Consider the following 15,969-nt stretch of genomic DNA (forward strand, 5'->3'; position numbering starts at 1 on the left):
TCTCCATAGCCAAACATTGTCAGTAAAATGGCCTTACTGAAGAGCTCAGTGACTATCAACGTGGCACCGTCATAGGATGCCACCTTTCCACCTTTCCTGCTAGAGCTGCCCCACCAACTGTAAGTGCTGTTATTGTGAAGTGGAAACGTCTAGGAGCAACAACGGCTCAGCGGCGAAGTGGTAGGAAACACAAGCTCACAGAACGGGACCGCCGAGTGCTGAAGCAAATAGCACGTAAAAATCATCTGTCCTCGGTTGCAACACTGTGTCTAGAAGCAACGTCAGCACAAGAACTGTTCGTCGGGAGCTTCAGGAAATGGGTTTCCATGGCCGAGCACCCGCACACAAGCCTAAGATCACCATACGCAAGTGTTGGCTGGAGTGGTGTAAAGCTCGCCACCATTGGACTCTGGAGCAGTGGAAACGCGTTCTCTGGAGTGATAAATCACTCTTCACCATCTGGCAGTTTCAGAATGACAACGCCCCCGTGCACAAAGCGAAGTCCATACAGAAATGGTTTGTCGAGATCGGTGTGGAAGAAATTGACTGGCCTGCACAGAGTCCTGACCTCAACCCCATCGAACACTTTTGGGATGAATTGGAACGCCGACTGCGAGCTCAGCCTAATCGCCCAACATCAGTGCCCAACCTCACTAATGCCCTTGTGGCTGAATGGAAGCAAGTCCCATCAGCAACGTTCCAACATCTAGGGGAAAGCCTTCCCAGGAGAGTGAAGGCAGTTATAGCAGCAAAGGGGGACCAACTCCATATTAATGCCCATGATTTTAGAATGAGATGTTCAACGAGCAGGTGTCCACATACTTTTGGTCATGTAGTGTAGGTCTAAGGTGCTATGGTAACTAGGTAGCTACGAGGTAGTAATATGAACTTCACTGTGTGACCTTCTATTAGCTAGCTGCTGCTTTGGGGCCATACTTAATCAGTAGAGATGAACCTGGCTAAGGGGACCTTGCCATGTTTAAGTGAAACACATCCCCTGAGTGTCCCTCTGCAGTGGGACACAGCCCCAGGCTGGCCTCTCTCTGTGGGCTGACTGTACCGTACCTGCTCTCCCTCAGTGAAGGTGCGCAGGCCGAAGCTCCAGTTGATGGTGGGGGTGGGGTCCCCTGACGCCTCACAGGTCAGAGTCACCTGCTCCTCCATCTCAGACGTGCTCTGGTTCAGCAGGAAGGTGATCTTAGGTTTCACTGTAGCAAAGACAGACACACAGAGCCATGAACCAACCTGCAGTGACACTCACCTGTATGACCTACAGTATAGCTACATTCACAGTATGCACACACCCACTACAAGCAGCATGCAATCCCATAGTGACAACAATCACCTGCCAGATCTGATGCTAGTACTTAATACCTACGGCTATAATCACAACATAATCCCTTGTTAAAATCCTCCAAAGTGAATAAATATAGATAAACCATTGATAAACCACCAGAAACCCATCACACAGTCAATCATCTGTCAGTACCAAGTGAGAGGAGTCCCTCACCAAACACCCTGAGGCTGAGTTCCTGTTCGCTCTCCCCAGCCTTGTTCTTAGCGATGCAGGTGTACTCTCCCTCATCCAGCTTGGCCACCTCCATGATGGTCATCTCTGAACCGTCCTCATTAAAGCTGTACTTCTCTCCTGATTCCTGAAGAACACCGGCCCTGGGGGAGAAGAGACGGGGAATACACACATACACACACTCTGATTACAATCAGCTTTTATGAAACGATGAGAAGCGACCTTCACGACACAACTAAGTTGCTAACTACGCTTGATGATCATTTGTATCAAATAAATATAATAAAAGACTTCAAAACAAGTATTTTTCCCCTTGAATTAACTCAGACTTAATTCATATTAGCACAATTCAGTTTTATCAAAATAATGTTTCAGTGTGACATTGAATCGCTCTTTCCAAATGAATATTTTTCTTCCAGTCTTCAATCATGATCTCTCTAGAGTCTACAACAGAGAACCATTTACTTCTTGGCAATGACAATGACCCTTAGGGTCAAGGTTTGACCACAGATAATTACATTGTGGTCTCTTGGACCTTGAGAGAGATTGTGAGAGTGAGGGCAAAGCCTATCACCTTGACTGGTGACTTAAAATAGATCCTCCCCCTTTACCTAAAACTCAACCCCAAAGATAAGTGTCACATGGAGTTCACACCAGTCCTTTCCCTCACCTAGCATCAAGGGGAACAGCTCCTCTAACTCTTCTAAGAAGGCGAGAGCAGGTGAGAGCAACACACTACACTGCCAACAGAAAACCAAGGGCAGGGGACTATCACTCGCATTGGTGTTGGTGGCCTATGGGCTCCATGGTCAGATGGACAACTGCAAAACACTGGTTAGTGGTATATCAGTCTACCAGGCTTGAGTGTGTGTGTGTGTGTGTGTGTGTGTGTGTGTGTGTGTGTGTGTGTGTGTGTGTGTGTGTGTGTGTGTGTGTGTGTGTGTGTGTGTGTGTGTGTGTGTGTGTGTGTGTGAGCGTGTGTGTGTGTGTGTGTGTGTGTGTGTGTGTGTGTGTGTGTGTGTGTGTGTGTGTGTGTGTGTGTGTGTGTGTGAGAGAGTATGTGCTCCAGTCTTACCGTGCCCAGGTCACCATTGGCTCTGGGTATCCATCAGCTGCACAGGTCAACATGGCAGACTGGCCCACGCCTGCTGTGGCATTCACCTCCGACTGCCACACCCGGATGGTAGGGAGCACTGAGGGAGGGACATTAACACTCCCTGTCAGCAAAGTTACTACAGCTGAAATCCAGCCCACAGTCGTCTGCTGTCTAGGATGTTGATAAATGACTTAACACCACAAACTGTTGGCAAACCCATGAATAAAGTGACAAGGGAATAGAGAGGGAGGGAGAAGTAGGCTGACCGTTGACGATGACCCTGATGATCTTGAGGTCGATCTCTCCCCGGGCCATGAGGCGGCCCTCGCAGGTGTACGACCCCTCGTCTGTCTTCTTGATGCCTCGGATCTGCAGGTGGCTGTTGGGCAGGATCTTAAAGCGGACTGAGAGGAGAATCAAATCAGAATGAATATGTAATGGGCGAGGGATAAAAAGGGCTTTTCAGACAGAGATCCCTGTACACTAGAAAATCTCCCTTTCTATGTAAATTCTTTAGTGTTTAAGCAGTTTCATATTCATACCCACCAGTTATAATATTAGTCAGAGAATCGTTCAAATGGAACACTGTCTGACAGCTGGAGAGGGACTTTCTGACATGGTTGAGTAAAAACGGTGACAAGGCTGACAGTCAAAGACAAAAACAAAGTGGAAACAGGAAAAATGGAGGAACCCTTTAGGGTTATACAATTCTGATAACTTCCCCAAATTCCCAGACTTTCCACAAAAATGCTTTTGGATTTAAGCAGGAAATCCTAATTCCTTCAAACTGGATTTCTGGAAAACATGGGAATTTTGGGAATGTGACTGGAATTGTGCAACCCTACTCCAGGCTAAATGGCATCTATCTCACCATCCTTCTCCATCTGAATCTTCACTCCTTTGTGTTTCCAGATGATGGTGGGGGGAGGGGAGCTGATGACGTCACACACGATTTTGGCGTTGTCCCCTTCATTGAACTCTTGGGGGGAGGGGGCGTTCTTGAAAGTGATCCTTTCTACAAGACAAAATACAAGAATGTTAGTCAGCCATTTAAAACCATGAAGAACATAATGGGTGTATCCCACATGGCACCCTATTCCCTCCATGGTGTACTAGTTTTGACCAGGACCCATAGGGTGCACTACATAGGGAAAAGTGTGCTATTAGAGATGTAGCAATGGGTTCATTTAACGGTTTTCCTCTACACCTCAGCCTCTTAACTGCCTTTATACTGATCACATTAGCATGTTGTGCCTGGTGGGAAACATAAAGGGTTTAGATGATGGACGTCTGCTGATGCTTGGCAGCGTCTAGCTATAGAAACCATTGGTCAGAAGACATGCACAACAGACAGGTTCATTAGGCCTTGTTTTAATGCTCTTTGGAGGGGTTTATTGACTGATGGAAAAATCCATCTCCAGCTGAAAAACAGAAAATAAAGACATTTTGCCCTCAAGCCCTCAATAAAATGCTCGAGCTTTTCCGTCAACACTATACTGAAGGTTGAGGAAATTTCATCAGCTAATTTTCCTTGAAGAAAGCTTGGGGTTCTTAATATAACAATTTAACACTCTGTGATCAGGACATCCCCCTGAGATTACACTATGTCATAATGCAAACGCACACTGGTTTTGAACGGGACATCTAGCCTACGTCCCAAATGGCACCCTATTCCCTAAATAGTACACGGGACTCCGATGGGACTCTGGTCAAACGTAGTGCGCTATATAGGGAATAGTGTACATTATAGGGAGGGATGCCCTTTTGGACACATCCCTAGAGAATGAAGGAGGAGGAGTAGGTTACGGTAGAACTTGACGTTGACGGTGGCCTCCGCTGACTGGTCTCCGTTGGTGGCCAGACACTTGTAGGTTCCAGCGCTGTCCACCCCGGCCTTGTAGAGCGTGAGGGTGGACGAGGACTCGTCGTTTCGGGTTACGGTGATCTCTGGTTTGTTGGGCTCTATCCTCTCTCCGCTCGGCGAATACCAGTCAATCTCCTTTGCTACCCCAACAACTGCGCAGAGACAAGAGACGGTTACATGTTTGTTTTTGTATCTAAGTAGAGAATCATTACGATCACATATTGGTATCACAAAGAAGAGTATCAAAGAGCCACAAAGAAGAGTATCAACCTAGGAAACAAACTATACACCTTGTAAGAAATAGTACTCTGTTATCCTAGAGAAGGTTACAGCTACCTTGTTCCTGTCTAGTGGCCTGACAACTGTGGTCTACACACAGCATATCAGGACAGGACACAAAAGGTCAGTGTATATGCAGTACTGCACAACGGGATCTAAACAATTCCAAAGAGACAGTAGACTACTACAGTATAATGATACAAGGGCAAGCTTACCTTCACACAGAAAGAACTTGGACTCTCCGACACTGATCTCACCCTGGGTGGGGGTGATCTCCACTTCCAGACAAACTGACAACACAACAAAATAGACATCAGATTAGACAGAGCAGTACTTGGAAGCAATATGTTACGTATGTGTGTGTGTGTGTGTGTGTGTGTGTGTGTGTGTGTGCGTGTGTGTGGGGGAATGATAGAGAACAGGGAGAGACAACATTACATTAATGACATGTGATATTAAAGCTTATGTCTGCAGTGCTGCTTATAATTTATAATTCAGGCGCTGTGCCTGTGTCTCTCAGTGTTCTTCATTCATTCCTTATCAGTAGTCTCCTTATCCTCTCTGCTAGTACAGCAGCCTGTCATTATGGAAAGCATTGGTTGGGTTCTGCTGTAAAAAGGGCTTGATAAATTCATTTGATTTGATACGATGGAAACCTCCAGTTCTGCCACAGCTAATCATGACAGACGAAATAGAAAGCTAGTTGGCTTTATTACTGCAACCACATGGATATAGGCTACTCCTCTGGGTCTACTGTATATCACCTGGGTTGAGCTCCAAATGGCACCCTATTCCCTATATAGTGCACTACACTTAGAAAAAAAGGCTTCCAAAAGGGTTCTTCGGCTATCCCCATAGGAGAATTCATTTTGGGACGCAGACCACGACCCCTCCACAGCAACAATATCCTACTGTAAACCAAGCTCGGGTGAACCAGTAGGAAGCACATGAAATGGTAAACAAAACACAGCAAAGAGAAAACTGGCTGCAGAGAGAGAGCAGTTTGTCCATGCATGAGGTGATACACTAGCCTCCATCTCAGTGGTGTTGAAGCAGCAAGCAGGTAGGTAGGTAAGGTTCTCCTGCTCTTATTGACAGTGGAGCAGGCAAGGGGGGAGAAAAAATGCCCCTTCCAAATCAATAGTTTCAATCACAACACAGAAATCTATTCCAAGCCATGGCTCATGCCTCAGAGAAGCACCTCTGGCAGATTGATTGAGGCTGTGCTTTATTGAAAGACCACGTTAAGACTTGGCTGACACCCGCAGAGAGTAAAGCCTTGTTCACACTGGCAGTATGAAGTGACACATTTTGTTTTGCATATCCGATTCGGATCTCATATTTTTCCTGCAGTCTAAACAGACAAAAAGCACATGGAATCAGATATTTCAAACCACCTTCATGGCCATGTCACCTGTGTCTGAATGGTCAAATCTGATTTATTTGCCCTTAAATGATTTCTAGACTGTTATTTGGCATACCTTGTTGCTTGCTAGCTACACTGTTGACAGTTTGACAAGAACACGAGGTAGCTGTTAATTGTTTACAAACAATGAATGAATGTGCAAGCAGGCTAAACAGTTACCTAGTTAGCTAGTTGACTGCTGTGGCTAGCCAAAAGTGACATGTTTTGAAAGTTAGACCTCCCGAGTGGCACAGTGGTCTAAGGCACTGCATTGCAGTGTTAGCTGTGCCACTAGAGATCCTGGTTCGTGTCCAGGCTCTGTCGCAGCCGGCCGCAACTGGGAGACCATGGGGCAGCGCACAATTGGCCCAGCGTCGTCCGGGTTAGGGGAGGGTTTGGCCGGCAGGGATGTTCTTGTCCCATCGCGCACTAGCGACTCCTGTGGCGGGCCGAGCGCAGTGCACGCTGACACGGTTGCCGGGTGCACGGTGTTTCCTCCGACACATTGATGCGGCTGGCTTCCGGGTTAAGTGGGCATTGTGTCAAGAAGCAGTGCAGCTTGGCAGGGTTGTGTTTCGGAGGACGCACGGCACTCGACTTTTGCCTCTCCCGAGTCCGTACGGGAGTTGCAGCAATGGGACAAGACTGTAACTACCAATTGGATATGACAAAAAAGGGGTATTTTTTTTCTTACAAATTTGCATCATCTTATCCTTTGAGGCTTTAAAACTGTTCTTACACTATGATTTCAAACATTAAAAGCAACAGGGAGACTTCAATGGCAGCCATTGTTGTCACCTTAGCTTGCTACACTACAACTTCTGAGTACACACACACACACACACCTTGACATCACTATGACAACTAGCGTAGCCATGTCAGTCTGAACACACATCTGATCTGGTCACTCGTAACTTGCTGATTAGACCATCAGTTCCCCCTAAACGGATTTGAAAAACAAAAGTGATTTGAGCATTAAGGCCTGCACTGGCTTTAAAGACAAGTGAATAGACATCAACCATCACCCTAGTGATGGTAATATGCTGGGAAGAGAGGGCAACCCGGTATTGAAGGGCTGCAGCATATCAATCTGTATTTGTTGGACATTTCCTATAAAATATTTGATTGCATCAGAGGTGATTGATGTGAGATGTTATCTACTATCCATATAAGCCAAATGCATCAACCCAGAGAAATAACATTCTGGAAATGGCACTACTAATTTATAAAACTGTCAGCTCTGTTATCAGATTTATAAAGCTCCAGATAGAAGTTAAGAGCCATATATCATCAGATTGGGCTAGTCCACTGAGTATGGAAAATGATAATTGACCAAAACATCAACGACATTCCAAGTATCCTGGAATCGTGAAGACAACGAGCGGCATAAAAACAAACTGGTTATACAAACTCATTAGCCTACCCTTGGAAGAACCTCGTGCTAATCAACTTCATATCAATTCTTTGGGGAAAACACCTTACTTATATTGCAGCTTTCAATACGACAAATCCCATGACTTATTCGCCCACTTCGAAGAATACATTAAGACACATCAATATCAAATTTACATAGAGCAATTTGGAAATAAACAACATCACACCAGAAATTAAACTCATTGCAAATGTCTGTCTCCATTCCACTTAACAGGATAGATTCATAAGTTCAGCGTTCTTCCACACACCATAAGCACTACCCACTTCTGACTGGAGAAGACATCCCTCCGAGGCCAGGCAGCAATCGCCTCATTCACCAGCCTTTCGTCTGGTTATCCAGAGTGATGCTGTGAGGAGCCTGGTGAGAGGGCCAATATGAGACCTGGGGCTGCATTCCAAATAGCACCCTATTCCCTATGGGTCCTGGTCAACAGTAGTGCACTATATAGGGAATAGGCTGCCATTTGGGACTCAGCCCTGACCTATCAAAAGGGCTCCTGCATTACCTAGTTTTCTCTTAGGAGCCTCTGTCTGGGCCAGCCCGTATGGAAGATACACAGCTATAATGGGGTCTCCACCACCAAGAATAGCAAGTAAGTAGTCATTTCCAATACAGGGCAAGCAGAAACATCATAAGCCAAGCAAAACAAACCAAACATCAAGTACCAAGCAGTAGATTAACTATGCATGTCCGGTTGGTTTCTGATGGAGAGGGAGACATGTAATCCTTGCCCCTGTGATACATACTGTATCTCTGTGTGCAAACATCAAAGCTCCAGATGACCAGTAGAGTATTAGCTACAGATGTTCAGTAAGATTAGGTTCTCTCACTCTGTCATCCAGTATAAGCGCATAGCATGGAATGTCCCATCAAAACAAAAACAACGGTAGCTAGGTATCATGGCGATATCCATTTGTGCATGCAAGATTAGTTTGCTTTTGAAATGTAAATAAGCCTAATTGCAGAGGGTATTATCACCAAATGGGTGATATTAAGGATCTGGCTGTCTGGTTGTCTAGGCTGCAGTAGACTGGATTAGGGGGAGTCAATTTACTAAGGCACCCCACAAGGGAAGGATCAGATTTCTGAGAGAGATAGGATCAGCCTCTAATACATGAGAGAAGATAGGCTCCAGATAAGTTATCGTAAAGTCTGCTCTGGCCACGGGAACTTGAAACCAATGTAAGATTGTGTCGCTCAATCTCACACTCAATTCGTGCAAATACTGTATGTACAAAAAGTGTTTAATGCGTTTTTGTGTAGCCTTATTCATGAGAAAATACACACATGTTGTGCGACTTCATTCATAGGAATATACATTCTTTGGGGGGCAAACTTCGGAACATTCTTTTGAAAGTTATTGGAGCAATGCTTTTGGGCAATGGTGTTCTACACTGCCTTTTCTTGTGTCCCACAATTATTAATAAAAAAAACAAATGTGTTAACAACCCAATATTGTTTATCAACCAGGTTGTCACTGAAAAACATATACAGTGGGGAGAACAAGTATTTGATACACTGCCGATTTTGCAGGTTTTCCTACTTACAAAGCATGTAGAGGTCTGTAATTTTATCATACGTACACTTCAACTGTGAGAGACGGAATCTAAAACTAAAATCCAGAAAATCACATTGTATGACTTTTAAGTAATTAATTTGCATTTTATTGCATTACATAAGTATTTGATCACCTACCAACCAGTAAGAATTCTGTCTCTCACAGACCTGTTAGTTTTTCTTTAAGAAGCCCTCCTGCTCTCCACTCATTACCTGTATTAACTGCACCTGTTTGAACTCGTTACCTGTATAAAAGACACCTGTCCACACACTCAATCAAACAGACTCCAACCTCTCCACATGTCCAAGACCAGAGAGCTGTGTAAGGACATCAGGGATAAAATTGTAGACCTGCACAAGGCTGGGATGGGCTACAGGACAATAGGCAAGCAGCTTGGTGAGAAGGCAACAACTGTTGGCGCGATTATTCGAAAATGGAAGAAGTTCAAGATGACGGTCAATCACCCTCGGTCTGGGGCTCCATGCAAGATCTCACCTCGTGGGGCATCAATGATCATGAGGAAGGTGAGGGATCAGCCCAGAACTACACGGCAGGACCTGGTCAATGACCTGAAGAGAGCTGGGACCACAGTCTCAAAGAAAACCATTAGTAACACACCACGCCGTCATGGATTAAAATCCTGCAGCGCACGCAAGGTCCCCCTGCTCAAGCCAGCGCATGTCCCGTCTGAAGGCCCGTCTGAAGTTTTCCAATGACCATCTGGATGATCCAGAGGAGGAATGGGAGAAGGTCATGTGGTCTGATGAGACAAAAATAGAGCTTTTTGGTCTAAACTCCACTCGCCTTGTTTGGAAGAATAAGAAGGATGAGTACAACCCCAAGACACCATCCCAACCGTGAAGCATGGAGGTGGAAACATCATTCTTTGGGGATGCTTTTCTGCAAAGGGGACAGGATGACTGCACTGTATTGAGGGGAGGATGGATGGGGCCATGTATCGTGAGATCTTGGCCAACAACCTCCTTCCCTCAGTAAGAGCATTGAAGATGGGTCGTGGCTGGGTCTTCCAGCATGACAACGACCCGAAACACACAGCCAGAGCAACTAAGGAGTGGCTCCGTAAGAAGCATCTCAAGGTCCTGGAGTGGCCTAGCCAGTCTCCAGACCTGAACCCAATAGAACATCTTTGGAGGGAGCTGAAAGTCCGTATTGCCCAGCAACAGCCCCGAAACCTGAAGGATCTGGAGAAGGTCTGTACGGAGGAGTGGGCCAAAATCCCTGCTGCAGTGTGTTCAAACCTGGTCAAGAACTACAGGAAACGTATGATCTCAGTAATTGCAAACAAAGGTTTCTGTACCAAATATTAAGTTCTGCTTTTATGATGTATCAAATACTTATGTCATGCAATAAAAATGCAAATTAATTACTTAAAAATCATACAATGTGACTTTCTGGATTTTTGTTTTAGATTCCGTCTCTCACAGTTGAAGTGTACCTATGATAAAAATTACAGACCTCTACATGCTTTGTAAGTAGGAAAACCTGCAAAATTGGCAGTGTATCAAATACTTGTTCTCCCCACTGTATAATAGTAGCCTTACATTTGTTCAATGCCAATGTTATTATCTTTGCTTGTTTTCGCATAATACTTTGGGATACTGGTGCTATGTCGGATTTTATGAGGGCTGCCAGATTGTAATAAAAATCTGTATTTCTGTCACAGGGGTCGTTGAATGGAGACCAAGACGCAGCGTGCATAGTGCTCATTCTGTTTGTTTGATGAATACGCTTAAACAACAAAATAACAAAACGACCAACAACCGTCCCGTCAGGTACTCTAGACTAAACGGAAACAACTACCCACAAACCCGGGCGATGATACTCCCCAGCCTGGCTCCAGGATCCCTTCCCATCCAGGATTTCTTCCCATGTCCATGACTCCAGGTACCTCCTCTCACGCTGCTTGGTCCTTTTACGGTGGGTAGTTCTGTCACAGGGGTCGTTGAATGGAGACCAAGATGCAGCGTGCATAGTGCTCATTCTGTTTCTTTAATGAATACACTTAAACAACAAAATAACAAAACGACCAACAACAGTCCCATCAGGTACTCTAGACTAAACGGAAACAACTACCCACAAAGCCCAAAGGAAAACAGGCTGCCTAAGTATGGCTTCCAATCAGAGACAACGATAGACAGCTGCCTCTGATTGGAAACCATACCTGGCCACAACATAGAAAATGACAACATAGAATGAAACTCTAGACACCCCACATAGAAAACAGAAAACTGTCACGCCCTGACCAATCTACTAGGGAAAAATGACCTCACACATGACAGTACCCCCCCCAAAGCTGCAGACTCCGACTGCACCCAAACCAAAAAACCCAACAACAGCAACCCCAAACACAAAGGGAGGGCAGGGAGGGTGACAACAGTCTATGGCGGCTCATGTGCTCCACCCAGAACCTTCCTCTTCTCTCGATCCTCCAGCAAGGGAGGTGGCTCTGGCTCAGGGCGTAACCTCCATTCCACCAGCAGATCCCTCCGCTTCTGTAACATAGGCCTGTGGATCATTATTGGAGGAATCGGACTGTAGATCCTTACCAGAATCACTGTGCTGTAGACCACTGCTGGAGGTTCCAACCTCCAAGCTGCCGCTGGAGGTTCCGACCTCCAAGCCGCCGCTGGAGGCTCTGGGCTGCAGGCCGCCGCTGAAGGCTCTGGGCTGCAGGCCCGCCGCTGAAGGCTCTGGGCTGCAGGCCCGCCGCTGAAGGCTCTGGGCTGCAGGCCCGCCGCTGAAGGTTCTGGGCTGCAGGCCCGCCGCTGAAGGCTCTGGTCTGCAAACCTCCGCTGAAGGCTCTGGGCTGCAAACCTCCGCTGAAGGCTCTGGGTTGCAGACCACCGCTGAAGGCTCTGTGCTGCAAACCTCTGTTGAAGGCTTTGGGCTGCAGACCTCCGCTGAAGGCCCTGGACTGGAAAGCGTCGCAGGAGGCCCCGGGCTGAGGAGCGTCGCTGGAGGCCCCGGGCTGGGGAGCGTTGCTGAAGGCTCTGAACTGAGAAGTGTCGCTGGAGGCTCTGGAGGGAACAGCGTCGCCGGAGGCTCCGGACTAGGAGGCGTCATAATCGGTTCCAGACTAATGACGGTTGCTGCTGACTCCATGCCATGGATCATTTCTATAGGTTCCGCGCCAAGGATCATCACTGAAGGCTTCTTACCTTGGATTCTCACTACAAGTGCCGGGCCATGGATTATTCCAACAGGCATCGTGCCATGGTTTATCCTTACAAGCTCCGGACCATTTAGAATCCCTCCAGGCTTCTTGCCAAGGATTCTTTCCTCAGGTTCCGGGCCATGGATTACCTCTTCAGGCTTCGTGCCATGGAATGTCCCTACAGGCTCCGGGCCATGGATCATCACTAGAGGCTTAGTGCCATAGATCATCCTTACATGCGTCGGACCATCGATTATCACTGGAGGCTATTTACGTGGAGCAGGAATCGGTCTCACCGGACTGGAGAGACGCACTAAGGGCCGAGTGCTCACAGCAGGCACCGGCCGTACTGGGTTATGGGTGCGCACTGGAGGGAGAGTGCGCGGAGCAGGCACCGGACGTACTGGGCCATGGGGTTTACTGGAGGTCTGGCGCTTACGGCTAGCACAACCCATCCTGGCTCGATGCTGACTCTAGCCCGGCAAGGGCGGAGCGCTGGCACAGGATGAACTGGGCTGTGCTGGGGATTGAGGGGTACCGTGCGTGGAGCAGGCGTAGGATATACTGGGCCATGGAGGCTCACTGGAGGTCTGGCGCTACGGCTAGCACAACCCGTCCTGGCTCGATACTGACTCTAGCCCGGCAAGGGCGGAGCGCTGGCACAGGACGAACTGGGCTGTGCTGGGGAATGCGGGATACCATGCGTGGAGCAGGCGTATGATATCCTGGGCCGAAGAGCCGCACTGGGGCCAGATACGTTGAGCCGCGCACTTTTCCCTGGCTGCCGGCCAACTCTCGCACGGCAACGTTGAGGAGCTTGTATCGACCGCACCGGACTGTGAGTGCGTATGGGCGACAGTGCGCATCACTCCATACTGCATTGCTCACCCCTCTGTGCGCCTGCTCCACCGTGCCCTTTCCGCCAGTACCTCTCTCCGGAATCTAGCGTCGTGCTCCGCGCTTGACTCCCCGACTGGCTCTGGTTTATGACATGGCTCTCTCCAAAATGCCCGGGAAGTTAGATCAGGGCACCCCCTGACCTCGCCAAACTCCCCGTATGCCCCCCCCCAAAAAAATTTGGAGGATACAGCGCCTTATAATACCGTCGCTCCCTCTTGGCTTCTTCCAATTCCACCATCAGGCGACGATACTCCCCAGCCTGGCACCAGGATCCCTTCCCATCCAGGATTTCTTACCACGTCCACGACTCCAGGTACCTCCTCTCACGCTGCTTGGTCCTTTTACGGTGGGTAGTTCTGTCACAGGGGTCGTTGAATGGAGACCAAGATGCAGCGTGCATAGTGCTCATTCTGTTTCTTTAATGAATACACTTAAACAACAAAATAACAAAACGACCAACAACAGTCCCATCAGGTACTCGAGACTTAACGGAAACAACTACCCACAAAGCCCAAAGGAAAACAGGCTGCCTAAGTATGGCTTTCAATCAGAGACAACGATAGACAGCTGCCTCTGATTGGAAACCATACCTGGCCACAACATAGAAAATGACAACATAGAATGAAACTCTAGACACCCCACATAGAAAACAGAAAACCCAAAACACATAGACAAAACACCCCCCTGTCACGCCCTGACCAATCTACTAGGGAAAATGACCTCATACCAGGGTCAGGACGTGACAATTTGTCTGTTTTTTTGGGGTGGTATCGATGAAGGAATTTGATTGGGGATAAATGTTCATGATGGAAGTTAATTCCTCAATAAATGTGGGGAAACAGAAGACCTGCAAAACAATCTGTTTGGTTTAAATTCCCCAGGTGCAACTGCATGGTATCTGCAACTATAACGAGTCTGGATTATGATCAATTAATCCATATCAATGCAGTTAAACAGGTTCATGTAAAATAATTAATTATATGGGCTTACATTTATGGCACTTCCAAGGCCATTTCATGATGATTATTACGGTCGTATCAATCATGTTATATACTTAGGCTGTTGTAACAAGGCATATGCCAGCATTGTAGGCCTCCTGCCTCTGCCCAGAGGCCTACTAGGCTTTCATGTCAACGGTCGTTAGAGCTCACTTTGCCACAATGAGCTCTGGTTAGAGTCCCTGTTGCAGCTTTCACTTTCTTCCGCTACATTGGTGGCAGTGTTGGGATCACGTCTAGCTCATGTCTAGTTATGTGATCTAGTGGTGGGAAGCATTCTGTTTTTCAACGTTGTGTTGGGTTTAATTACATTGATATATCTAGTGAACAATGGATAAGCAATAATGGGCACGACGGATAGAAGTAGTCACTACAGGTGTGATCAAGCCTTACATCAAAGTTGCCTGAAGCTAAATGGGAAGTGGTATGCCCTGACCAGTTATTCAGAAGAAAATACTCTGTGATTGTGTAATTTACATAGTTAATTAACATAGCAGAGTGGACCCAAAACAAACACATTTACAAACTATCTGTTTAAAGTGTTATTACAACCATGGTGTTGATCACATCATATGGGTAGACAGATAATGTAAGTGTGTTATGCAGCAAAACACAACTAGCCTTTTTTTAGGATGCAAACCAGTAATATGTTGATCCATCCTGTTCTGATCTAATGAGATGGGTGTAGGATTTTCTATGGCCTAGAGTCAAGACCAATCACAAAGGACGAAGCTAGGCCCCTCTTGGATCTCATTGGCTAAAACTGAAGTCAAGTTAGGGGTTATATGTCAGACTTTCCTGTACCACTTTGCCCAACATGTTATACCCCAGAGGTTATAAATAACCCGTTTTTAAGGTGATAGAACTTGTATCATTATTATAGGGCTGCGAAACCCATTGTCAAATGGCTTCAGACTGAGCAATTCTCACCATTCATTTACAGAGAGCAAATTCTGTTTTATAACAGGTAGTGTCCATTTATTTACAGTAGCATGTTGATTAATTATTATTTTTCTTCAGTGGATATACAGAATATGGATAAAAATGCCAAATATACCAAAAGATAAATTAAGCAGAGATTTACGACTATTTAACCATGTTAATCATTACTGAAACATGCAAACTACAAACTTTAACCAGTTAAAGACAATGAATACAAAAAAAAAAAGAAACGTCCCTTTTTCAGGACCCTGTCTTTCAAAGATAATTCGTAAAAATCCAAATAACTTCACAGATCTTCATTGTAAAGGGTTTAAACACTGTTTCCCATGCTTGTTCTATGAACCATAAACAATTAATGAACATGCACCTATGGAACGTTCGTTAAGAAACTAACAGCTTACAGACGGTACGCAATTAAGGTCACAGTTATGAAAACTTAGAACACTAAAGAGGCCTTTCTACTGACTCTGAAAAACACAAAAGAAAGATGCCCAGGGTCCCTGCTCATCTGCCTGAACGTACCTTAGGCATGCTGCAAGGAGGTATGAGGACTGCAGATGTGGCCAGGGCAATAAATTACAATGTCCGTACTGTGAGACGCCTAAGACAGCGCTACAGGGAGACAGGATGGACAGCTGATCGTCCTCGCAGTGGCAGACAACGTGTAACAACACCTGCACAGGATTGGTACATCTGAACATCACACCTGCGGAACAGGTACAGGATGGCGATAACAGCTGCCGAGTTACACTAGGAACAATAGGCTGAGAGAGTGAGGGCTTGTAGACT

General features: G+C 46.4%; 1 protein-coding gene across 9 annotated transcripts in view; it reads right to left on the bottom strand.

Annotated features, from left to right (window-relative positions):
- Positions 1-15,969, bottom strand: part of LOC106581152 (neural cell adhesion molecule 1-like) — a 138,704-nt gene that overhangs the window by 44,567 nt on the left and 78,168 nt on the right. For all 9 annotated transcript variants that reach the window (XR_001323021.2, XR_001323022.2, XM_014163013.2 and 6 more), the window contains exons 2-8: positions 4,983-5,057; positions 4,431-4,640; positions 3,496-3,639; positions 2,891-3,028; positions 2,604-2,721; positions 1,511-1,671; positions 1,066-1,208 (exon numbers count right to left, since the gene is read on the bottom strand). Coding sequence is in view for 7 of the 9 variants with exons in the window: in XM_014163013.2 (XP_014018488.1) it covers positions 1,066-1,208; positions 1,511-1,671; positions 2,604-2,721; positions 2,891-3,028; positions 3,496-3,639; positions 4,431-4,640; positions 4,983-5,057 (989 nt within the window). In the remaining 2 variants the exon portion in view is untranslated. The remainder of the gene's footprint in view (positions 1-1,065; positions 1,209-1,510; positions 1,672-2,603; positions 2,722-2,890; positions 3,029-3,495; positions 3,640-4,430; positions 4,641-4,982; positions 5,058-15,969) is intronic.

Source organism: Salmo salar, chromosome ssa20 (assembly GCF_905237065.1).
Source record: "Salmo salar chromosome ssa20, Ssal_v3.1, whole genome shotgun sequence".
In the NCBI taxonomy this organism is placed as follows: Eukaryota; Metazoa; Chordata; class Actinopteri; order Salmoniformes; family Salmonidae; genus Salmo; species Salmo salar.